The sequence below is a fragment of the Vipera berus genome (assembly GCF_964194415.1).
Source record: "Vipera berus genome assembly, chromosome: Z".
In the NCBI taxonomy this organism is placed as follows: domain Eukaryota; kingdom Metazoa; phylum Chordata; class Lepidosauria; order Squamata; family Viperidae; genus Vipera; species Vipera berus.
The window spans coordinates 133,744,791-133,769,948 of NC_138205.1; the positions used below are offsets into that span (position 1 = coordinate 133,744,791).

At 55.2% G+C, this 25,158-nt stretch overlaps 1 protein-coding gene across 1 annotated transcript in view; it reads left to right on the plus strand.

Annotated features, from left to right (window-relative positions):
* Window positions 1-10,292: 10,292 nt before the first annotated feature.
* Window positions 10,293-25,158, plus strand: part of SLC4A2 (solute carrier family 4 member 2) — a 30,034-nt gene continuing 15,168 nt past the window's right edge. Inside the window, exons 1-5 of the mRNA XM_081346547.1 lie at window positions 10,293-10,430; window positions 18,913-19,054; window positions 23,622-23,802; window positions 24,648-24,925; window positions 25,032-25,144. Coding sequence (XP_081202673.1) covers window positions 19,022-19,054; window positions 23,622-23,802; window positions 24,648-24,925; window positions 25,032-25,144 — 605 coding nt within the window. The 5' untranslated portion in view covers window positions 10,293-10,430; window positions 18,913-19,021. The remainder of the gene's footprint in view (window positions 10,431-18,912; window positions 19,055-23,621; window positions 23,803-24,647; window positions 24,926-25,031; window positions 25,145-25,158) is intronic.

Consider the following 25,158-nt stretch of genomic DNA (forward strand, 5'->3'; position numbering starts at 1 on the left):
TTCCCTCCCGATTTGGGACGAGGGGGGGGTCGGCCGGGAGGGGCCGTGGGAACGGTGCGGGGGCAGCCGGGCAGGGCAGGGCAGGGCTGGGTCGGGCACCTGCCCGGGATGCCGTTGCGTAAGGCGCCTTCCCTGCCCCCCCCCAGGAAGTCTCTCCCGGGATGCCCCCCCCAAACACACACACGCACACACACACACAGACAGACAGACAGATACACACACACAGAGAGAGAGACACGTGTTTGCCCGGAAGGGATGCCTGGAAAAGCAGCTGAAAGCCCCCCCAAAAAAACTTTTGACTGAAGCAGCCCCCTACCCCCATTTTGCCCGGAGGGGATACCTGGAAAAGCAGCTGAAAGGCCCCCCCCAAACCTTTGACTGGAGAAGCCCCCCACCCCCATTTTGCCCAGAGGGGATGCCTGGAAAAGCAGCTGAAAGCCCCCCCAAAAAAACTTTTAAGTGGAGAAGCCCCCCACCCCCATTTTGCCTGGAGGAGATGCCTGGAAAAGCAGCTGAAAGCCCCCCCAAAAAAACTTTTGACTAGAGAAGCCCCCCACCCCCATTTTGTCCGGAGGGGATGCCTGGAAAAGCAGCTGAAAGCCCCCCCAAAAAAACTTTTGACTGGAGAAGCCCCCCACCCCCATTTTGCCTGGAGGGGATGCCTGGAAAAGCAGCTGAAAGCCCCCCCAAAAAACTTTTGACTGAAGCAGCCCCCTACCCCCATTTTGCCCGGAAGGGATGCCTGGAAAAGCAGCTGAAAGCCCCCCTCCCAAAAAACTTTTGACTGGAGAAGCCCCCCAGCCCCATTTTGCCCGGAGGGGATGCCTGGAAAAGCAGCTGATAGCCCCCCCAAACTTTTGACTGGAGAAGCCCCCACCCCCATTTTGTCCGGAGGGGATGCCTGGAAAAGCAGCTGAAAGTCCCCCCAAAAAAACGTTTGACTGGAGAAGCCCCCCACCCCCATTTTGCCCGGAAGGGATGCCTGGAAAAGCAGCTGAAAGCCCCCCCCCCAAAAAAACTTTTGACTGGAGAAGCCCCCCACCCCCATTTTGTCCGGAGAGGATACTTGGAAAAGCAGCTGAAAGGGCCCCCCCAACTTTTGACTGGAGAAGCCCCCCACCCCCATTTTGTCTGGAGGGGATACCTGGAAAAGCAGCTGAAAGCCCCCCCCAAAAAAACTTTTGACTGGAGAAGCCCCCTCCCCCTTTTTTCTCCCCCCCAGGGGATGCCCACGAAGCGGCTGCCCCCCCACCCCTTCTGGCTAGCTAGAGGGATGCTGGGAGCTGTAGTTCCACCGCCGCCACGCCCTTCCCCCCCATCCCGTCCGGTTCCAGAAGTGGGGAGGGGGGGAGCCAGAGACCCCCTCCCCCCCTCCCTTCATAGCCGGATTTGCTCTGCTGCTGAATTGGGGACTGTTTACCCCTCCCCGCCATTTTGGGGGGGGTTCCCCCACTTACAACTGCTGGACGGGGGGGGCTGCCCTCTGGAGAGAAGGGGGCTGTTTGGGGGCTCTGCACACCCCCCCAGGATGCTCAGGGAAAGGGGGGGCGACAAAGGGTCCGATTTGGCCCCCACCTCCAAGTTTGGGCCGAGCCGGCTTGGGATGCCCTCCCCCCCTCCGGCTTTCCCCGCCCCCCCCTCCCCAGAGAGGTTTGCAGAGATTCTTTTGATTTCCCACAGAGGTTGTGACACACACAGACACACACACACACACACACACACACACACACATCCATCCTTCCTCCTCCTCCTCCTCCTGTACTGCTGTGGTTTGGGAATGCCCCTTCCTCCTCTTCTGAAGCCCCCCCCCCAGCAGAGGCAAGCACCTTCTGAACATCTCTCCTAAACACAAACACACACATACACACACACACACAAACACACACAAACCAGTGCCGCAGAATGCCAGGAGCCCTCTTGGCTGCTGCTGCCTCCGCTGGCCAAATCCAAAATCCATCCCAGAAAGAGCCGGAAAAAACTCTGGCAGTGGGGGGAGAAGGGATTGGGGCCAACGTCCTCCAGCGTGGCAGAGAGCCCCCCCCTTCCCGGGGAATGAGAATAATAATATTAAGAATAAGAATGGAATGGAATGAGAATAGGAATTGGGATGGAATAGGAAATGGAATAATAGGAATAGGAATTGGGATTGAAATTAGAATAAGAATAGAATAGGAATGGAATGGAATTAGAATTAGAATTAGAATTAATAGAATGGAATAGAATGGAATAGAATAGAATAGAATAGAATAGAATAGAATAGAATAGAATAGAATAGAATAGAATAGAATTAACATCGTAGAATAGAATAGAATATAGAGTAGAATAGAATACTAGAATAAATGGTAGAATAGAATACAATTAATAGAATAGAAGTAACAGAATAGAATAGAAAATTAATAGAATAGAAAATATGAAATGGAATGGACTATGAATAGAATAGAATAGAATATAGTATTAATAGAATAGAATAGAAATAACATTGTAGAATAGAATAGAATATAGAATAGAATAGAATACTAGAATAAATGTAGAATACAATAGTATTAACAGAATAGAAATAACAATAGAATATAGAATTAATAGAATAGAAAACATGAAATAGAATAGAAAATAGAATAGAATAGAATAGAATAGAATAGAATAGAATAGAATAGAATAGAATAGAATAGAATAGAATAGAATAACAGAGTTGGAAGGGACCCTGTAGGTCATCTAGTCCAACCCCCCCCCCCCGCCCAAGCAGGAGACCCTACACCAGTGCTGGCGAACCTTTGAGAGACCGAGTGCCCAAACGGCAACCCAAAACCCACTTCCGTATCGTCGGGTGGGCCTGGCCCATTGGGTGGGCGTGGCTGCGGCGGTAACGGCAGACCGGGCGGGACGAAAAAGTTCAATTGATCAATTTCAACTTTGCGAGATCTTTTTTTTTTCTTTTCCACCGAGAAGTTGAAATCGATCGATCGATTCAACCATATTTTTTTTTCTTTGCGCACAGCGCAAAGAAAAGGTTTCGTAAAACCTCGCTGAAGGCCCAAGGACTGGGGCGACGGCGCCCGCGTGCCCGTCGAGAGGGCTGTGCGTGCCGCCTGTGGCATGCGTGCCGCAGGTTCGCCCCCACGGCCCTACGCCATTTCAGACAGAGCAGTCCCGCCTCTGCCCTCCCCCGCCCCCCCCATGGCCTTTGGGGGCATCCGAGTTGCCTTCTCTGCCAATCGCGGCTTCTCTTGTCCCCCCCCACGACACGGGACCCCCCCCAAGAAGGGCTCTCTTAAGGGGGCGCAGCCCTAGGGTGTGTCTTATGGACCTTGGAGACCCCAGACTCTTCCCAGGAGACCAACATGTGCTTGTCTCTCTCACACAGACACACAAACACACATACACACACACACCCATCCTCCTCACAGGCTTGTCTCTTGCAAGGCTGAAGGAGGGGGGGGCTGCTTCCTCTCATCCCACCTCTTGGGTCCTTGAGGATCAGATTCCGGGGGGGGCGTCAGCAGTGGGGGGGGATCTCTGGAGGTCATCTAGTCCAGCCCCTGCTCGGAGCAGGGACTGCAGTGAAAGCAGCAGGCCGGAGGAGGGGACCCCAGGCAGGGTCTCTGGAGCTGGGCTGCTCTTCCCATTCAGAGGCGTCCTCTGGCAGTTAAGGGGTGTGTATGGGGGGTCGGGTTTGTAGGATTCGATTTCTGGGCCCGGACCGGCCTCGGGGCCCAGGACTGTTGACGCTTTGCTCCTGACCCAGGGGAGCCATGACTTCTACGGATTCTAGGTTAGGTTGCTGTATCGTCATCGCTGCGAGGTGGTGCGGGGTGGGACTAGAGGACCTCCGAGGTCCCTTCCGACGCTGTCCTCCTAGGATTCTGTCAGGGCCTCCTGTTCCGGCAGGGGGTTGGACTAGATGACCTCCTGGGGTCCCTCCCGACTGTGATTCTAAGCATCTCCTAACTGAGCAGGGGGTTGGACTAGATGACCTCCGAGGTCCCTTCCGACTCTGTCCTCCTATGATTCTGTCAGGGCCTCCTGTTCCGGCAGGGGGTTGGACTAGATGACCTCCCGGGGTCCCTCCCGACTCTGTGATTCTAAGCATCTCCTAACTGAGCAGGGGGTTGGACTAGATGACCTCCGAGGTCCCTTCCGACTCTGTCCTCCTGTGATTCTGTGAGGGTCTCCTGCTCGAGCGGTTGGTTGGACCAGATGACCTCTGAGGTCCCTTCCGTCTCTATTTGTCCGTGGTTCTGTAAGGGTCTCCTGCTTGAGCAGGGGGTCAGACTGGATGACCTCGGAGGTCCCTCCCAACTGTTATTCTATGATTCTGTAAGGGTCTCTTGCTGCTTGAGCAGGGGGTTGGACTGGATGACCTCCGAGGTCCCTTCCAACTCTTGTCCTTCTAGGATTCTGAAGTGTCTTCTGCTTGAGCAGGGGGTTGGACTGGATGACCTCCGAGGTCCCTTCCAACTCTGTCCTTCTAGGATTCTGAAGTGTCTTCTGCTTGAGCAGGGGGTTGGACTGGATGACCTCTGAGGTCCCTTCCATCTCTATTTGTCTGTGGTTCTGCAAGGCTCTCCTCCTTGAGCAGGGGGTTGAACTAGATGACCTCCGAGGTCCCTTCCAACTCTTGTCCTTCTAGGATTCTGAAGTGTCTTCTGCTTGAGCAGGGGGTTGGACTGGATGACCTCCGAGGTCCCTTCCAACTCTGTCCTTCTAGGATTCTGAAGTGTCTTCTGCTTGAGCAGGGGGTTGGACTGGATGACCTCCGAGGTCCCTTCCAACTCTGTCCTTCTAGGATTCTGAAGTGTCTTCTGCTTGAGCAGGGGGTTGGACTGGATGACCTCCGAGGTCCCTTCCAACTCTGTCCTTCTAGGATTCTGAAGTGTCTTCTGTTTGAGCAGGGGGTTGGACTGGATGACCTCTGAGGTCCCTTCCATCTCTATTTGTCTGTGGTTCTGCAAGGCTCTCCTCCTTGAGCAGGGGGTTGAACTAGATGACCTCCGAGGCCCCTTCCAGCTCTTTTTCTTTTTGAGAGAGTGAGAATATGGCTGGCTTTGTGGCTTTTTTTGCGCAAGGGCTGCTAAGTCAGCGCCTGAGGCTGTGTCGGTCCTGCAGCGGCTGAAGTTAAAGGGAGGGGGGCACGGGGGGGGGGAAATGACTCACTGATGCGCCTGTAAGGGTCTCTTGCTTGAGCAGCAGGTTGGACTGGATGACCTCTGAGGTCCCTTCCATCTCTATTTGTCTGTGGTTTTGTAAGGCTCTCCTTCTTGAGCAGGAGGCTGGACTAGATGACCTCTGGGGTCCCTTCCAACTCTTGTTATTCTATGATTTTGTAAGGCTCCCCTGCTGCAGCCAGGGGGGGGGGGTTGGACTAGATGACCTCCAAGATCCCTTCCAGCTCTGGGATTCTGTCATTCCGTAAGCGTCTCCTAACTGAGCAGGGGGGTTGGACTAGAAGACCTCCAAAGTCCCTTCCAATTATGTCATTCTGTATGGAATTCTGTATGGGTCTCCTGCTCGAGCAGGGGGTCGGACTAGATGACCTCCAAGGTCCCTTCCGACTCTGGGATTCTGTCATTCTGGAAGGCTCTCCTGCTGGAGCAGGGGGTCGGACTAGATGACCTCCGAGGTCCCTTCCGACTCTGGGATTCTGTCATTCTGGAAGGGTCTCCTGCTTGAGCAGGGGGTCGGACTAGATGACCTCCGAGGTCCCTTCCGACTCTGGGATTCTGTCATTCTGGAAGGGTCTCCTGCTCGAGCAGGGGGTCGGACTAGATGACCTCCAAGGTCCCTTCCGACTCTGGGATTCTGTCATTCTGGAAGGCTCTCCTGCTGGAGCAGGGGGTCGGACTAGATGACCTCCGAGGTCCCTTCCGACTCTGGGATTCTGTCATTCTGGAAGGGTCTCCTGCTCGAGCAGAGGGTCGGACTAGATGACCTCCGAGGTCCCTTCCGACTCTGGGATTCTGTCATTCTGGAAGGGTCTCCTGGTCGAGCAGGGGGTCGGACTAGATGACCTCCGAGGTCCCTTCCGACTCTTGGATTTTGTCATTCTGGAAGGGTCTGCTCAAGCAGGGGGTCGGACTAGATGACCTCTGAGGTCGTTTCCGACTCTGTCCTCCTATGATTCTGAAGTGTCTTCTGCTTGAGCAGCGGGTTGGACTAGATGACCTCCGAGGTCCCTTCCATATCTTTTTTTTTTTTTGAGTGAGAGAGAGCGCGAAAGAATACAGCTGGCTCTTTTGGGCAAGGTCGGAAGTCGTGTGTGTGTGTGTGTGTGTGTGTGTGTGTGTGTGTGTGTGTGTGTGTGTGTGTGTGTGTGTGTGTGTAGAGGGTGGGAAAATGGGAGGGGGGGGAGGAATGACTCACAAGCTTGCCGCTTGTGGCTAGCCGGTGAGTCACAGGCCCGTGGAAAGAGTGTGACCACCCAGCAGTTCCAATTGTGGCTTCTTTGTGTCTTTGTGTTGTGTTGTCTCTTGGGGGGGGCGGAACTACCAGCAAAATGCAGGGTGGGGGGGTCTCTGCTGCACTGTGGGGCTTGTGACCCCCGTATCTGGGGGGGGTCTCAGCAATTCCCCCCCCAAAGCTGTGTGTGTTTTGGGGTGACAAGTCCTCCTCCCGCACTGGCCCACCCCCCCTCTCGAGACCCCCCCCTCCTTTGAACTGGAGCCTCGTCAGGAATCGGGCCCAGCCAAGAGGGTGAGTCTCCCGTGCGCCCCCCCCCCAAGTGCCGGGGTGGGTGGTTGCTGGAGCGGCCGTTGGGGGGGGTCGTGGGGGTCCCGGGAGCGTCACAGGGAGGAGCTAGATGACCACAGAGCCCCTTTTTTCCAGAAAAGCAGGCAGTCCGGCTTTGGGATATCGGCCGGCCTGGGGAACTCCCCGCCACTGGATGGAGTAGATGCAGGGTTTTGGGGATTGGGGGGGGCTTTTGAAGCTTTTTCCCTCCTTCCACATCTGGGCTGCAGCCTCGGGACCTCCCCCCTCCCCCTCCCCAGGGCACCCTGTAAAGGCAGGGGGGTGTCTCCAAGCTTGGCTACTTGAAGGCTGGTGGACTTCAACTCCCAGAATCCCTCAGCCAGGAATTCTGGGAGTTGAAGTCCACCAGTCTTAAAAAAGTTGCAGAGGTTTGGGGACCTGTGCTGTAAAGCGGAAGAGAGGATAGGATGGGGCCCGATGCATTTGGGGTGGGGGGCTTATGCCACACACACACACACTCACACACACACACCTCTGTTGTAAAGCACATGAGAGGGTGGGATGGGGCTGATGCATTTGGGGCGGTGGGGGGGCTTACGTCACACACACACACACACACACACACACCTCTGCTGAGGGCTGGATGGGGCCAATGCATTTGAGGCAGTTCGGGGGAGGCTTACGTCACACACACACACACAACACACACACAACACACACACACATACACACACACCTCTGTTGTAAAGCAGATGGGAGGATGGGATGGGGCCGATGCATTTGGGGTGGGGGGCTTACCACGCACACACACACACACACACACCTCTGTTGTAAAGCAGATGAGGGGGCTGGATGGGGCTGATGCATTTGGGGCGGTGGTGGGGCTTACGTCACAAACACACACAACACACACACAAACACACCTCTGCTGTAAAGCAGATGGGAGGATGGGATGGGGCCCGATGCATTTGGGGTGGGGGGGCTTACCACACACACACACACACACCTCTGTTGTAAAGCAGATGAGGGGGCTGGATGGGGCTGATGCATTTGGGGGGGGGCTTACGTCACACACACACAAAAACACACACACACCTCTGCTTTAAAGCAGATGAGAGGGTGGGATGGGGCCAATGCATTTGGGGTGGGGGGCTTATGCCACACACACACACACAACACACACACACACACACACACACACACACACACATACACCTCTGCTGTAAAGCAGATGAGAAGATAGGATGGGGCGAATGCATTTGAGGCAGTGGGGGGGAGGCTTACGACACACACAACACACAACACACACACACACACACACACACACACACCTCTGCTCTAAAGCAGATGGGAGGATGGGATGGGGCCGATGCATTTGGGGTGGGGGGGCTTACCACACACACACACACACACACATACACACCCCTTGGCTCTTTTATGACTGGTGGACTTCAACTCCCAGAATTCCTGAGCCGGCATGGCTCAGCTTGGAAACTCTCCCTTTCCCCTCAGTGTGGCTGGCTGAGGTATTCTGGGAGTTGAAGTCCACGAGTCATAAAGCAGCCTAGGCCTAGGCCAGGGGTAGGCAACCTTGGCTCTTTTATGACTGGTGGACTTCAACTCCCAGAATTCCTGAGCCGGCATGGCTCAGCTGGGAAACCTCTCCCTTTCCCCTCAGCGTGGCTGGCTGAGGAATTCTGGGAGTTGAAGTCCACCAGTCATAAAGCAGCCTAGGCCTAGTTTAGGCCTTTTTTTGGAAGTGTCCTCCCCCCAAGGAGGGGCGCAAAGAAACGGGGGGGGGGAGGGCTGTCAGGGGGGCGGGGCTTAACTAACATTTTGGGGTGGGTGGGCAACTGCGGGGGGGCTGTTTGCCTCTCAGCTGCCTGGTCTGGTGGGCTCCGCTGGGTTACTGGAGCAGGAGGAGGGTCAGGAGAAGAGACAAGGGCGCTCCGGGGTTCAGCCAGACAATGTGGGGAGAAGGAACACACACACACACACACACACACACACACAACACACACACACAAACACACACACCCCGTTTCCTCTGAAGTCCCTGCCTGCAGGCCTCCAGGACTGGGCTTTCTTCAGGCTCCCTGTTTGTGTGTTGTGTGTTGTGTAGTGTGTGTGTGTGTGTGTGTGTACACCTGCGGAAGGGAAGCTGCGTAGTGGCCCGGAGAGCTGATGAGCCCCAGCCATGCAGAGAGCCAGAGAATACAGGAGGCCCTCGAACCTGAACGGCAGTTGTGTGTAGTGACTGTTCGAAGTTACGACGGTCCTGAAAAGGGGGACTTAGGATCGTTTTTCACACTTAGCGACCGCTGCAGCATCCCCATAATCAATCAATCAATCAGAATAGAGCCGGAAGGGACTCCGGAGGTCTTCTAGTCCAGCCCCCTGCTCAAGCTGGAGACCCTAGACCATTTCAATCAATCAATCAATCAATCAATCAATCAATCAATCAATCAATCAATCAATCAATCAGAATAGAGCCAGAAGGGACCCTGGAGGTCTTCTAGTCCAGCCCCCTGCTCAAGCTGGACAACCCTAGAGTCCCAGGGGTAGGCAACCTTGGCCCCCTCATGACTGGTGGACTTCAACTCCCAGAATCCCTCAGCCAGCCTGGCTCCGCTTGGAAACCTCTCCCTTTCCCCTCAGCGTGGCTGGCTGAGGAATTCTGGGAGTTGAAGTCCACCAGTCAGAAAAGGGCCAAGGTCGCCTACCTCTGCCCTAGACCATTTCAATCAGTCCATCAATCAATCAATCAATCAATCAGAGAAGAGTTTGAAGGGATCCTGGAGGTCTTCAGCCCCCTGCTCGAGCAGGAGACCCATTTCAATCCATCCATCCATCAATCAATCAGAATAGAGCCGGAAGGGACCCCTGGAGGTCTTCTAGTCCAGCCCCCTGGACCATTTCAATCCATCCATCCATCAATCAATCACCCTGCCCCCTCCCCCACATGCTTAAAGTGGGGAGGGTGGGGCTAAAATCAGAGACGGGTGGGGTGGGGGCCGCCCGGGCACAGCCCCTGGCACCCTGGGTTGGCACCCGGCCTGCTTTGCTTTGCCAGTCCGGCCCGCTTCCCGCTTCGTGTAATTGTGTCATTGGGCAGAGACACCCCCTCCTCCTCCTCCTCCTCCCTCCTCCATTAGAGGGAGGGGCAGCCCCCTCCCCCAGTCTGCCCCCCTTGGGGGGGCATTTTTAAGAAGCTGAGGGGAGGGAGGCGGCTGGGACGGGCAAGGGGGATGCCGGGCGTCCCCTCCTCCTCCCAGGAATCTGGGGGGCGGGGTGGAGCAGGAGACAGAGAGGAGGGGGCAGGAACGTTCCCAAGGTGCCAGTCCCTGGTGAGGAGGGTATGTGGTGGAAGCCGGCCAGCTGCCGCGAGGGAGGCAGAGGGTCCTCCCGGTGGGCAGAGGGCGTCCTGGCAAGGAGGGAGGGCGGAAGGGCCCCCCCCTGCCCAGCTGCCGAGCCCTCCCCTTCCCTTTCCTGGGAGGGGGCACCAGCCGGAGGGAGGAGGGGCCGGCTAGGCTGAGCGGCAACTGGGCAAGGGGGGGGGCTTGGAAAGGCTGGGCACGGGTGTGTGTGTGTGTGTGTGTGTTGCGGAGGGGGGGGGAAGGGGCATTTGCCGACTGAGCAGCCTCTGCCACGGAAGAACAAAGCCAGGGCGGGCGGCCATCGCAGCCACGGGACACCCCCCCCTCTCCGGGCATCCAAGCCACCGCTGGAGAGCGCCAAGCAGGCAGGTGAGGGTCTCCTTTGGGGAGGGGGGGGGCTTCTGAGCCAGCCTTCCGCCCAGGCACAGCCAGGGCAGCCGTGGGGAGGGGGGGTACCCGCATTCCGAGACCCCCACCCTCCCAAAAAAATCGATGCTTGGAGGGCAGGGGGGAAGATCGGCGAGTGTGGGGGGGTCTTGCCCAGCGCCTTGCCCTGATTCCCACGGGGGAGGGTCCCTTGGCTTCCTGCCAGGGGTGTGTGAAAAGGGGGGGGTCTGCAGGATTTGTGGGGGGGTCTGTGGGGGTGTCCCGAGGGTCCCGGGTGAGCTGTGGGGGGGGATCCGCTCAGGATAGCCTGGCACGCCCAGCTGTCTTTTCTTCGGGGCTCTGCACCTCCACAACCCCCCCCCCACCTCCAACACACACACACACACACACACACCCCGTCCTTTCGATGCCGGGGATTGAGTCTCGGGCCCCCCCCCACACACACACACAATGGAGGAGGCTGGCGACAACCCCCCCCCCACAGACACACACACTCTCAGCGTCCCCGATTTCTCCAACCGGGCATCCTGATTGACAGCTGGATTTTGGTGTCTCCCGGTGCCCTTGGGTGGTGGGTGGGCCTCGTCGCGCAAGTGGAGGGGCTGCCATTCTGGGGGGGGCTCTGGAGATGCACCCTCCCTGGGGTGTGGGGGGGTGGGAATGGTGGGGAGGGCTATTTTTCAGCTCCTTTCCCGCCGGGCCCGGTTGGCAACTTGGCCAGGGCCTTTACCGGGACAGGCATGGGGGGGGTGTCTATCCGGAGGGGCTTTCACACCACACACACAAACACACACACACACACACAAACACACACACACACACACACACACACACACACACACACACACACAGAGAGCCCGCCTGCTCAGAGGCACCCAGGAACTGAGCTGGCGCTTCCAATCCACGGTTACTTTCTAAGCCACCGGCTTCTCCGGTGGGCTTCGGTTACGGCTTTGGGCGGTTAACCAGCGGAACGGCTCACCACTTGAAATTGTGGCCGCTGGGTTCCGGGAGGTTTTTCGAGAAGTGACGGGAGAGCCCCTGGTCTGGCATGGTTGGAGGGGTCCCCCTGCCGGAGCCGGGGGTCAGACTAGATGACCTCTGAGGTCCCTTCCAACTCTCATTATTCTATAATTCTGTAAAGGTCTCCTGCTAGAGAGCAAAGGGTTGGGCTAGATGACCTCCGAGGTCCCTTCCAACTCTTTATTATTTTGTAAAGGTCTGCTAGAGCAGGGGGTTGGACTGGATGACCTCCGAGGTCCCTTCCAACTCTTCTTCTTCTGTAAGGGTCCCCTGCTTGAGCTGGGGGTTGGACTGGATGACCTCCGAGGACCCTTCCAGCTCTTGTGATTCGGTAAGGGTCTCCTGCTCGAGCAGGGGGTTGGACTACATGACCTCCGAGGTCCCTTCCGACTGTGTTCTTCTATAAGTTGTCTCCTGCTGGAGCACGGGGTCGGACTAGATGACCTCAAAAGCTCCCTTCCAACTCGGTTATCCGATGATTCTGTAAGGAACTGCTGCTTGAGCAGGGGGTTGGACTAAATGACCTCCAAGGTCCCTTTCTGTTCTGTTGTATTCTATATTCTATTCCATTCCATTCCTATATTCTATTCCATTCTATTCTATTCTATTCTATTCTATTCTATTCTATTCTATTCTATTCTATTCTATTCTATTCTATTCTATTCTAAATTTTCTATTCTGTTCTGTTCTGTTCTGTTCTGTTCTATTCTTATCCCATTCCATATTTTCTATCCCATCCCATCGTATCGTATCGTATCGTATCGTATCATATTATATTGTATTATTATCTCTCCCCACCCGGCTGCGGAGCCCAGTTCGGGTCCTCCGCCCTTTTTCCCCCCAGCTGGGAATGGGGAAGGGGTGCCCGGCTCAACCGGGGTCTTTTGGGGGGGCTTCATCCTATGTGTGGGGGGGGCTGGGGTCTCCGAAGCCCCGAGGCAGCCGTTCTTGGTTCTCCCCCCTCTCCAATTTTTTTTGGAGGGGGTTAGGCTCCATTAGGCCAAGGAAGGAGGGAGTCTGGGGGGGAGGAAGGGGGAAAGACCCTCCCCCTCCCCAATTTTGGGAGGGGGCTCCGTTAGGCCAAGGAAGGAGGGAGTCTGGGGGGGGAGAGAGGAAGTGGGGGAAGACCCCCCCAAAAAAAACACCCCTGGGGCTTTGCTGCTGCCTCCGGCCCTGCCCCACCAGAGGAGGAGGGGGGCATCATTCATTTCCTCCCCCCCCCCCCGTCCTCAGGAATCCGGAGCGGTTGGTGCCAAGCAAAGCGTCCTGGGTGGCAACGCCGGGCCCCGGTAATCGCCTTAGCCGGGCCAGCCGGGACTCGTCCCTGGAATGCGGCTGCCAAGTTTGGCAAGCGTCCTGCTTCCTGCCCGCCCCCCCAATAAAAAACACACCCTCTCCCTCTCCCCCCCCACCCGTGCTCCCCCCCTCTCATCCCCCTCGTACCCGGCTCCACGGTGGCACCGGAGGGGGCGGGGGAAGAGCCGTCTCCGCCGTGGCCAGGGAGGGGCCCTGCCTTTCCCTCCCCCCCCAGGCCACCCTCTGGCGTGGCTGCCAGGCTGAGGGAGGGGCAGGAGGCTTTGCCAGCCCCAGCTGCCAGGGAGGGGGAGGCCAAAGGTTAGCCTAACTTGGGAGGGCGGGGGTGTCCCCCGTCCCACTAGGGGTCTCCCTGGGGGCCCTGGGAGGTGCCAGCCTTCCCCCCCCGTCTCGTCCTTGCCCGGTGGCATCTATTCTATTCTATTAATTCTATCCTATTCTATTCTATTCCTTATTCTATTCTATTAATTCTATTGTATTAATTCTATTCTATTCCTTATTCTATTCTATTAATTCTATTCCATTAATTCTATTTTATTTGTACTTTGACAATAAAGGTTTATTATTATTATTATTATTATTATTATTATTATTATTATTATTATTATTATTATTATTATTATTATTATTATTCTAGTCCTTATTCTATTCTGTTAATTCTATTGTATTAATTCTATTCTCTTCTACATTTCTATTCTCTTCTATATTCTGTTCCATTCTATTATAAATTTTATTTTATTTATTTTATTCCATTCCATTCCATTCTATATTCTATTCTATTCTATTCTATTCTATTCTATTCTATTCTATTCTATTCTATTCTATTCTATTCTATTCTATTCTATTCTATTCTATTCTTCTATTATATTCTTCTTATTCTATTCTATTCTATTCTATTCTATTCTATTCTATTCTATTCTCTTCTTCTATTATGTTATTCTTATTCTATTCTATTCCATGTTTTCTATTCTATTCTATTCTATTCTGTTCTGTTCTATTCTATTCTATTCTATTCTCTATTTTCTATTCTATTCTATTCTGTTCTGTTCTATTCTATTCTATTCTCTATTTTCTATTCTATTCTATTCTATTCTATTCTATTCTATTCTATTCTCTATTTTCTATTCTATTCTGTTCTGTTCTATTCTATTCTATTCTATTCTCTATTTTCTATTCTGTTCTATTCTGTTCTGTTCTATTCTATTCTATTCTATTCTATTCTATTCTATTCTATTCTATTCTATTCTAAGTCTATTCTATTCTATATTCTATTGTATTCTATTCTATTCTATTCTATTCTATTCTACTATTATATTATTCTATTCTATTCTATTCTGTTCTGTTCTGTTCTGTTCTTCTATTATGTTATTCTTATTCTATTCTATTCCATGTTTTCTATTCTATTCTGTTCTGTTCTGTTCTGTTCTGTTCTATTCTATTCTATTCTATTCTATTGTCTATTTTCTATTCTGTTCTATTCTATTCTGTTCTGTTCTATTCTATTCTATTCTATTCCATATTTTCTATTCTATTCTATTCTATTCTATTCTATTCTATTCTATTCTATTCCATATTTTCTATTCTATTCTATTCTATTCTATTCTATTCTATTCTATTCTATTCTATTCTATTCTATTCTATTCTATTCTAAGTCTATTCTATTCTATATTCTATTGTATTCTATTCTATTCTATTCTATTCTACTATTATATTATTCTATTCTATTCTATTCTATTCTATTCTATTCTATTCTGTTCTGTTCTGTTCTGTTCTTCTATTATGTTATTCTTATTCTATTCTATTCCATGTTTTCTATTCTATTCTGTTCTGTTCTGTTCTGTTCTGTTCTGTTCTGTTCTATTCTATTCTATTCTATTCTATTGTCTATTTTCTATTCTGTTCTATTCTATTCTGTTCTGTTCTATTCTATTCTATTCTATTCCATATTTTCTATTCTATTCTATTCTATTCTATTCTATTCTATTCTATTCTATTCTATTCTATTCTATTCTATTCTATTCCATATTTTCTATTCTATTCTATTCTATTCTATTCTATTCTAATTCTATTCTATTCTATTCTTTATTCTATTCTATTCCATTCCATTTCATTTCATTCCATTCTATTCTATTCATTATTTCCCTGCAAGGACCCCATATTTTTGGTGTGTGGTGGGGGGGTGTTTCCTGGGTTCTGCTTTTGCAGATGCCAGACCAGCCTTTGGCGTGGGGAGAGGGGGAGCGGAGGTGGGGGGGACTGGATGGTTTCACCGAGTTGGAAGGGACCTTGTAGGTCATCTAGTCCAACCCCGCCCCCTCACACACACCCGCTCCCAAACAGGAGACCCCTATGCCATTTCTGGAGCGCAGTGGTGTCCCAGTGTGTGTGTGTGGGGGGGGGGGCTTTCCTGACCTCTGGAAGTCCCTGATCTTGCCTGGGGCGCAAGGGGGTGGTGGTGGTGGTGTGTGTGTGTGTGTCGTGTTCATGGAAAGTGTGTGCCACGGGTGAGCCAAGGCCTTGTGAGGGCGACTCACCGCCGACTTCCCCCTTCCGCTTCCCCCAGGCACTTTCCTGGCCAGGGCATAAAGGGCAGCTGTGGGGCAGCTGTGGGGCAGCGCCAGAGGTGAGTGTCCCGGGGGGGCAGCTGAACTCCAGCTGGGGGGGGAGAGATGAGGAGAAATGGGCGGTAAAATGAATGGGAGACAAATGGGGGCAGAATTTCTGTGGGGCAGAAATGGCTAGAATGGATGGGGAGAGATGGGGGAGAATGTCTGTGGGACAGAAATGGGGGCTGAGATGGGGGCAGAATGTCTGTGGGGCAGAGATGGGGAGAACGGATGGGGAGAATAGATGGGGGAGAAATGGGGGGAGAATGTCTGGGGCAGAAAAGGGTAGAATGGATGGGGCAGAGATGGGGAGAAATGGGGGCAGAATGTCTGGGGGGGCAGAGATGGAGGGGAGAATGGCAGGGGGGAGAGACGGGGGGGTGGGCAGGCCGGCCAGTGCTTTGGGGCCTGGGGCTCCCCTCAACGACGGCCAGGAGCCGCCCCACCCCCACCCCCCAGCGGTTATACCAAAGGCACTCTGCGTATGCACAGAAGCTGCCTTTGTGCCGGGTCGCGTTTCCACCATTAACCCCCCCCCCTCAATAAATGGCCACGGAGGGAGCTGGGGGGGGCAGAGGGGGCTGCAGGATGGGGGGGCGGGGGGGGACACTCAGTCCCGGCTGTGCCAAGCCAGCTGTGCCCTTCCAGGCCCCGGGGTTGACTTTGGCGCCTGGCGGGAGGCAGCGGAGGGGCCAAGATAAACGTGGGTGCCGCCTGGCCCAGTGGGAGCAGGGGGGGGGGACAGGCGGCCCCCGCCCTCCTTGCAAGGCGGGCCTGCCTGGGACAGAGAGCCGGGTGCGGGGGGGGAGGAAATCCCCCAGCTGGGGTGGGGGGCTCTGTTCCCCTCCCCAAGACGGAGGGGGAATTTGGGGAGGGGGGTTCTCCATTCCCTTTCCATCCATTTGGGGACGGGGGGGGCTTCTGCCTGGGGCGGAATTCCCCAGCTGACCCCCCCTCCCAGGGGGGTCGGAAAAGAGGGGGACCCTGCCCCCCCCTCAGCTACACCTCTCACCCCCCAGGACGGAAGAGCCATTTGCAAAAAAGGAGGGGGGATTCCATTTATTTTTTTTGAGGCATGGGGGGAGAAACCACCTAATCCTTTCCAAAAGCCTCTTCTGCACTCGTGACCCGCCCGAGACTCCGAGGGCCAAAGTCCACCGGTTAATGATTGGCAGCCGAGGGCCTTCCCCCCCCCCACCCCTCCGTTCCCGTCCTGACCGGCAACGCCCATCCCTGCCTGCCACTTCCTTCCCCCCCCATCCCGTTCCTGCAAAGGACGATGGGGCCTGTAGTCCTAACCAGCTGAGTGTTTGTGGGGGGGGCAGTGAAGAGTCATTTCTATAAGGCCCTCTTGCCCTGGGGTCTTCCCACTGGGCCCTTTGGTGACTCGGGGACTACGACTCCCAGAATTCCTCAGCCAGGCAGGCTGGCGGAGGAATTCTGGGAGTTGAAGTCACCTCGGTCACCAAAGGGCCCAGTGGGAAGACCCCTGTCTTAAAGCGTCCCGGCTGAGGAATTCTGGGAGTTGAAGTCCCCCAAGTCACCAAAGGGCCCAGTCGGAAGACCCCTGTCTTGAAGCATCCCAGCTGAGGAATTCTGGGAGTCGTAGTCCCCAAGTCACCAAAGGGCCCAGTGGGAAGACCCCTGTCCTGAAGCCTCCTGGCTGAGGAATTCTGGGAGTTGAAGTCCCCAAGTCACCAAAGGACCCAGTTTGAAGACCCCTCCTCTAGCCTTTAGCCCTGGGGGAAGCCTGCTTCCCATAGGGGGAGGGAAGGGGAGTGCAGCCCCCAGATAGAGGGAGAGGGAGGGGCACAAACGTGTGTGAGTATGTGTGTGTGTGTGTGCGCGCGCTTTGGGCCGCTTCCCACGTCCTACGGATCCAGATGTTGCTCGTTGTCGCAGTCAGGCTGAGACACACACACACCCTTGCAGCCCCCTCCCCACCTGGCTGTCCCAAACCGGGCACGAAGCCGGTCTGCCCCATGGCAAGGCTGGCACAGGAGCGGATGGGCACAGGGTTCGAGTAACGCCTTACGGAGGTCGGGGGGTGTGTGTTCTTTCTGCCCCGGCCAGCTGTGGCCCAGTTCCCCCCTCCTTCCTCCTTCCTGGAGGGGAAGTGGGGGGGCTGGTTTAGAGACATTAAAACCGCCCCAATGCATCTGTGCTTGGCCAGAGAATTTTAAGGCGGGCACATCGCATCTTTTCGAAGGAGATGGGAGATTCTGACCCGGCTTGGTTGCTTTTAGGCCCTCCGTCTTTGTGTTAATGTTGTTCTTTTGTTTTTACACACACACACACACTCACAAACACACACACACTCACACACACACATGCATCTTGTGTATGTCTACAGCCGAACTGGGAGGGTGTTGTTTCTCTGGGTCACATATGTGGGTGTGGGTGTGTGCACGATCTTTTGTCATGTTTACCGTAGAGTAGTGGGTGTTTGGGGCGGGGGGGGGGGGGGCTTTGAGAGCTGCCTGCAGCGAAATTTCATTTTCATGGAGGCTGACGGGTGTGCATTTTAAAGGGGCAATCAAGTTATTCTATTTCTATTCTATTTATTCTATTCTACAATCTGTTCTTTTTATTCTGTTCCATATTCAATTCTATCCTATTGAATTCTATTCTGTTGAAGTCTGTTCTATTTCTATCTTGTTCTGTTCTGTTCTATTCTATTCTTTATTCTTTATTCTATTCTAAGCTATTCTATTCTATATTCTAAGTCTATTCTGTTCTATTCTATTCTATTCCGTATTCTATTCCATTCCATATTTTCTTTCTATCTTATTCTATTCTATTCTATTCTATTCTATTTTCTGTTCTGTTCTATTCTATTCTATTTTATTCTTTATTCTATTCTAAGTATTCTATTCTATTCTATTCCATTCCATATTTTCTATTCTATTCTATTCTATTCTATTCTATTCTATTCTATTCTATTCTATTCTATTCTATTCTTAATTCTATTCTATTCTATTGAATTCTGTTCTGTTCTATTCTTAATTGTATTGTATTCTATTTTATTGAATTCTATTCTTAATTCAATTCAATTCTATTCTATTTTCTATTCTATTCTATCAATTCTATTGTGTTCTATTCTTAATTCTATTCTATTCTATTTTCTATTCTGTTCTATTCTTAATACTATTCTTAATTCTATTCTATTCTATTCTCTATTCTATTCTTTATTCTATTCTATTTTCTATTCTTTATTCTATTTTCTATTCTGTTGTTTTATTCTTAATTCTCTTCTATTGTTTATTATCTTCTATTCTTTTTTCTATTCTATTCTTTATTCTATTCTATTGAATTCTGTTCTGTTCTATTCTTAATTGTATTCTATTCTAGTTTATTGAATTCTATTCTTAATTCTATTCTATTCTATTTTCTATTCTGTTCTATTCTTAATACTATTCTTAATTCTATTCTATTCTTTATTCTATTCTTTATTCTATTCTATTCAATTTTTTGGGGGGGTGTTGGGTGCCCCCTCCCCACTGACAGCGCTCTCCCCGCAGGTGATGCTGCCTCCACTCCCTCCTCTGAGCCCCAAGGAGAGCGAGAAGGGCTAAGGAGTGTCCGGCTCTCCTGCTTTGTCCACGCCGGGAGGGAGGGAGGGACGTTGCCATGAGCCGCCCGAGGATCATCGCCTCCGAAGGGGTGAGTAACCCGGGGGGGGGGAAGGGGGGGCGCTTGGATTCGGCAGGGGGCCAGTCCCACCCCCAGCGGGCATTGCCAGCGGACGTGGATGGGTCCCGGAGCCGAGGGCTTAAATGCAGAGCAGAAGAGGGGGTGGGGTCCGAATCAGATCCTCCAGTCTGAACATCTGGCTGACTGTGCAATAAATAATAATAATAATAATAATAATAATAATAATAATAATAATAATAATAATAATAATAATAATAATAATAAAGTTGGAAGGGACCTTGCGGGTCATCTAGTTCAACCCCCTGCTCAGGCAGGAAACCCTATATACCATTTCAGACAATTGGCTGTTTAGTCTCATCATAATAGTAATAATAATAATAATAATAATAATAATAATAATAATAATAATAATAATAATAATAATAATAATAATAATAATAAAGTTGGAAGGGACCTTGGAGGTCATCTTGTCCAACCCCCTGCTCAGGCAGGAAACCGTACACTATTTGAGGCAAATGCCTGTCCAGTCTCTTCATTATAGTAGTAATAATAATAATAAAAGAAAAGTTGGAAGGGACCTCAGAGGTCATCTAGTCCAACCCCCTGCTCAGGCAGGAAACCCTACACCATTTGAGGCAAATGGCTGTCCAGTCTCTTCATAATAGTAATAATATTAATAATAATAAAGTTGGAAGGGACCTTAGAGGTCATCTAGTCCAGCCCCCTGCTCAGGAAGGAAACCCTATATCATTTCGGACAAATGGCTGTCCAGTCTCTTAATAATAATAATAATAATAATAATAATAATAATAATAATAATAATAATAATAATAATAATAATAATAATAATAATAATAATAAAGTTGGAAGGGAACTTGGAGGTCATCTAGTCCAACCCCCTGCTCAGGCAGGAAACCCTATATCATTTCGGACAAATGGCTGTCCAGTCTCTTCACCATCATCATCATCATCATCATCATCATCATAAAGTTGGAAGGGACCTTTGAGGTCATCTAGTCCAACCCCCTGCTCAGGCAGGAAACCCTACACCATTACTCACAAATAGCTGTCCAGTCTCATCGTCGTCGTCACCATCATCAAAAATGTTGGAAGGGACCTCGGAGGTCATCTAGCCCAACCCCATGCTCAGGCAGGAAAGGTGATGAGGATCTTATTTTGGACACCCTCCTTCCGGGCCCGATGGTAGCTTTGTTCCTTTCCGAGGTCTGGCAGATTCCCCCCCCCTCCCCAGGATAAAACACCTGCGGAGGGCAGAATAAAAATAATAATGATTTTTTTTATATTAAAAAAACACCCCAGAACAGCGCCCTAGAAGCAAGCCAACTGGGGGGGGGGGGAGAGTCTGAGAGGGCCGTGAGGCTTTCAGGGTGACTTTGGAAGGAGCCAGGCCGCCCTCTGCGCCCGCTGACTCTGCAAGTGCCAGGAGCCCTCACGCGCACACACACACACACACACACACACGCACGAGCCCTCCCTTGAATAAACGCAGGAGGGAGGGAGGAAGAAAGAAAGAAAGAAAATAAAGGGACGGAAGGAAGGAACAGGAGGAAGGAGGGAAGGAAATGGGGAAGGAAGGAACAGAAGGAGGGAGGGAAGGAAATAGAGAGGGAGGAAGAAAAAGGGAAGGAAGGAATGGCAGAGGGAGGGAGGGAGCAAGGAAGAGGGGGAAGCAGGAAGGAAGGAGTATGAGGAAGAAGGAAGGAAGGAAATAGTGAGGGAGGAAGAACGAAGGAAGGAAGGAACAGCTGGAGAAGGAGGGGGAGGAAAGGAGGAAGGGAAGGAGGAAGCATTAAGGAAGAGGGGGAGAAGGAAGGAAGAAGTATGAGGGAGAAGGAGGGAAGGAAATAGGAAGGGAGAAAAAGGGAAGGAAGGAAGAACAGAAGGAGGGGGAGGGAGGAAGGAGCAAGCATTAAGGAAGAGGGGGAGAAGGAAGGAAGGAGGAGGAGGAAGGAGGGAAGGAAATGGGGAAGGAAGAAAAAGGGAAGGAAGGAATGGCAGAGGGAGGGAGGGAGGAAGGAAGAGGGGGAAGCAGGAAGGAAGGAGTATGAGGAAGAAGGAAGGAAGAGCAGCAGGAGGAGGAGGAAGGAAGGAAGGAAATAGGGAGGAAGAAAGAAGGAAGGAAGGAACAGCTGGAGAAGGAGGGGGAGGAAAGGAGGAAGGGAGGGAGGAAGCATTAAGGAAGAGGAAGGAAGGAAGGAGAGAAGAGAAGAGAAGAGAGAGAGAGAGAGAGAGAGGCCAAGCAAGGCCCAGGTGGGCGCAGAGCAGGGCCTTCTGGGCCTGGATGGAGCAGCCACTCCCGAGACCATGTGCCACTTCCCCCCCTCCCCACCCACCCGGGAGACTTTGGACCATCCTTTTCACCCCACCCGGATCGCCCCTGGGGGCTTTGCGCTCTGCACTTGCTCAGAGGCAGCTCCCGGAGGGGGGGGGGGCGGGAGCTGGGAAAGAGGGGTGGGGGCGGAGAGGCGGGGTGGTGTTGTTTTTTTCCGGACACCCCCCCCACAGCCCCCCCACCCCCCGAAGAGGCATCTCCCCGTGGGGTTCTGGCAGCCTTCCCGACGGCGGAGGTGCGGGGGGGGGGGCGCACCCCCTTCTTCCACGCGGGAGGGGGAGTTTTTCGGGAGGGGCCGGCTCCGGAGACCTTCCTTCCGCGGGTCACCTTGAGCCCGGGGGGGGGGGCGGTGGTGCAAAGGGAGGGGTGGGGGGGGGGACAATCTCGGCCGGTGCCGGCCGGTGCGAGGGGGGGCGGCGGCGGCGCCGCTCGGTCAATATTTGGAGTGGGAGGCGGGACGCGGAGCCCGCGCCCCCCCCCCGGCCCGACCTTCCCCCCCCGCCCCCCCGCTGCCCGCGGACGCATAAAGCCCGCCGGCGGCGGAGAGACGCGGCCGGGCTGGCAGCCGGAGGGTCATGGCTAAGGTGGGGGGGGAGGAGGGGGGTGGGGGTCTCGGAAGCCGAGGAGAGCGCCGGGTGGGGGTCCCGAAAGCCGCGGGGAGTCCCGGGTGGGGGGGGTGTCTCCGAAGCCACGGGGAGCCCTCGGTGGGGGTCCCGAAAGCCGGGGGGGAGTCCCGGGAGAGGGGTCTCGGAAGCTACGGGTGGTGGGGAGGGGGGTTTCCGAAGCCGTTGGGGGTCCCGAAAGCCGCGGGGAGCCGCGGGTGGGGGGTCTCGGAAGCCGAGGAGAGCGCCGGGTGGGGAATCCCCAAAGCCGCGGGGAGTCCCGGGTGGGGGGGGTGTCTCCGAAGCCACGGGGAGCCCTCGGTGGGGGTCCCGAAAGCCGGGGGGGGGAGTCCCGGGAGAGGGGTCTCGGAAGCTACGGGTGGTGGGGAGGGGGGTTTCCGAAGCCGTTGGGGGTCCCGAAAGCCGCGGGGAGCCGCGGGTGGGGGGTCTCGGAAGCCGAGGAGAGCGCCGGGTGGGGAATCCCCAAAGCCGCGGGGAGTCCCGGGTGGGGGGGGGTCTCCAAAGCCACGGGAACCCTCGGTGGGGGTCTCGGAAGCCGTGAAGAGCCCCGAACGGGGGGGGGGTTTCCTGATAGCGGACGGGGGTCCCGAAAGCGGCGGGGAGCCACGGGTGGGGGCCTTGGGAGTCCCGGGTGGGGGATCTCCGAAGCAGCGGGGGGCTCCGGCTAGGGGTCCCGAAAGCCGCGGGGAGCCACGGGTGGGGGGTCTCGGAAGCCGAGGAGAGCGCCGGGTGGGGAATCCCCAAAGCCGGGTGGAGTCCCGGGTGGGGGGTCTCCGAAGCCGCGGGGAGCTCCGGGTGGGGGTCCCGAAAGCCGCGGGGAGTCCCGGGTGCGGGATCTCCGAAGCCGCGGGGGAATCCCCAAAGCCGTGGGGAGTCCCGGGGAGGGGGTGTCTCGGAAGCCACGGGTGGGGGGGTTTCCGAAAGCCGCGGGGAGTCCCGGGTGCGGGATCTCCGAAGCCGCGGGGGAATCCCCAAAGCGTGGGGAGTCCCGGGGAGGGGGTGTCTCGGAAGCCACGGGTGGGGGGGGTTTCCGAAAGCCGCGGGGAGTCACGGGTGGGGGTCTCCGAAGCCACGGGGAGCCCTCGGTGGGGGTCTTGGAAGCCGTGAAGAGCCCCGAACGGGGGGGGTCCTGATAGCGGACGGGGGTCCCGAAAGCGGCGGGGAGCCACGGGTGGGGGCCTTGGGAGTCCCGGGTGGGGGATCTCCGAAGCAGCGGGGGGCTCCGGCTAGGGGTCCCGAAAGCCGGGGGGAGTCCCGGGAGGGGGGGTTCCGAAGCCGCGCGGGTGCCCAAAGCGGCGGGGAGCCACGGGTGGGGGTCTCGGAAGCCGAGGAGAGCGCCGGGTGGGGAATCCCCAAAGCCGCGGGGAGTCCCGGGTGGGGGTCTAGGGAGCCCTGGGGGACGTCCGGTGGGGATCTCGGGAGCCACGGGTGGGGGTCTCGGAAGCCACGGGGGGCATCGGGTGGGGGGGTCTGTGAAGCCACGGGGAGCGGGCTGGGGATCTCGGGAGCCACGGGTGGGGGTCTGGGAAGCCACGGGTGGGTGGGGGTCTCGGAAGCCACGGGGGGCTTCAAGGCTCTCTCCCTGGCGCTTCCTCGGCAGCCGGAGACCCCCGCCTCGCCCGCCTTGGCGGGGCCGGAGGAAGAGGAGGAGGAGGAGGAGGAAGAGGAGAAGGACCTGGCGCGGGCGCTGCGCGTGGAGCGCTTCGAGGAGCTGCTGCAGGAGGCCCACCCGCGCGGCGTGGACGAGGCCGGACGCAGCTACAGCGAGGAGGACTTTGAATGTAGGTCCGGGGCGGGGGTGGGAAGGGGGGCAGCCCTTCCCCAGGGGCGGGGAGGAGGGGGCTGCCGCCTTTGGGGCACAGAGGGAGGGGGGCAGCTCTTCCCAGTCATTATGGGGAGGGGGCTGCAGCCTTTGGGACACAGAGGGAGGGGGGCAGCTCTTCCCAGTCATTATGGGGAGGGGGCTGCCGCCTTTGGGGCGCAGAGGGAGGGGGGCAGCTCTTCCCAGTCATTATGGGGAGGGGGCTGCCGCCTTTGGGGCGCAGAGGGAGGGGGGCAGCTCTTCCCAGTCATTATGGGGAGGGGGCTGCAGCCTTTGGGACACAGAGGGAGGGGGGCAGCCCTTCACAGTGGCAATGGGGAGGGGTCTTCAGCCTTTGGGGCGCAGAGGGAGGGCGGAGGGCAGTCCCACCTAGTGGGGAGGGGGCTGCAGCCTTTGGGGCGCAGAGGGAGGGGGGCAGCTCTTCCCAGTCATTATGGGGAGGGGGCTGCAGCCTTTGGGGCGCAGAGGGAGGGGGGCAGCTCTTCCCAGTCATTATGGGGAGGGGGCTTCAGCCTTTGGGGCGCAGAGGGAGGGGGGCAGCCCTTCCCGGTCATTATGGGGAGGGGGCTGCAGCCTTTGGGGCGCAGAGGGAGGGTGAAGGACAGTCTCACCTAGTGGGGATGGGGAGGGGGCTGCAGCCTTTGGGACACAGAGGGAGGGGGGCAGCTCTTCCCGGTGATTATGGGGAGGGGGCTGCAGCCTTTGGGGCACAGAGGGAGGGCGGAGGGCAGTCCCACCTACTGGAGATGGGGAGGCGGGCCCGGTGTGAGTGCCCCCCCCCCCGCTTGCCTTCCTCTCCCGCAGACCACCGCCAGTCCTCCCGCCACACCCACCACCCGCTCTCCGCCCACCTGCCCTCCGGAGGCCGGCGGAGAAAGGGGGGGTCCTCCAGGAAGGGGAAAAAGGCGAAGGGGGCCGGCCGGGCCCGGGCCTCGGGGGCCGGCGAGACCCCCACCATCCAGGAGGAGGAGGCCGAGGGGGTCCCGGTGGAGGAGGAAGAGGAGGAGGAAGAGGAGGAGGATGACACCTGCGACACCAGCCCGGAGGGGGGGCTGCCCAACAGCTCGCCCGAGGGGGTGCAGGTAGGGGCGACGGGGAGGGGGTGGGTGGGGGGGTCTCCCGGTGTGGGGGTGGGGGAAACTCCCTTCCTTCCCGGGAGCTGACCCTCCCTCCTTCCCACCCGGCCAGTTCTTCTTGCAGGAGGAGGACGCCGAGCGCCAGGCCCCCCACTCGGGGGAGAGGGCCGGGGGGGCCGAGGACGCCAGGAGGGCCCAGGCCGCGGGGGGCCCCAAGTCCAGCAGGTGAGGAAGAGGCT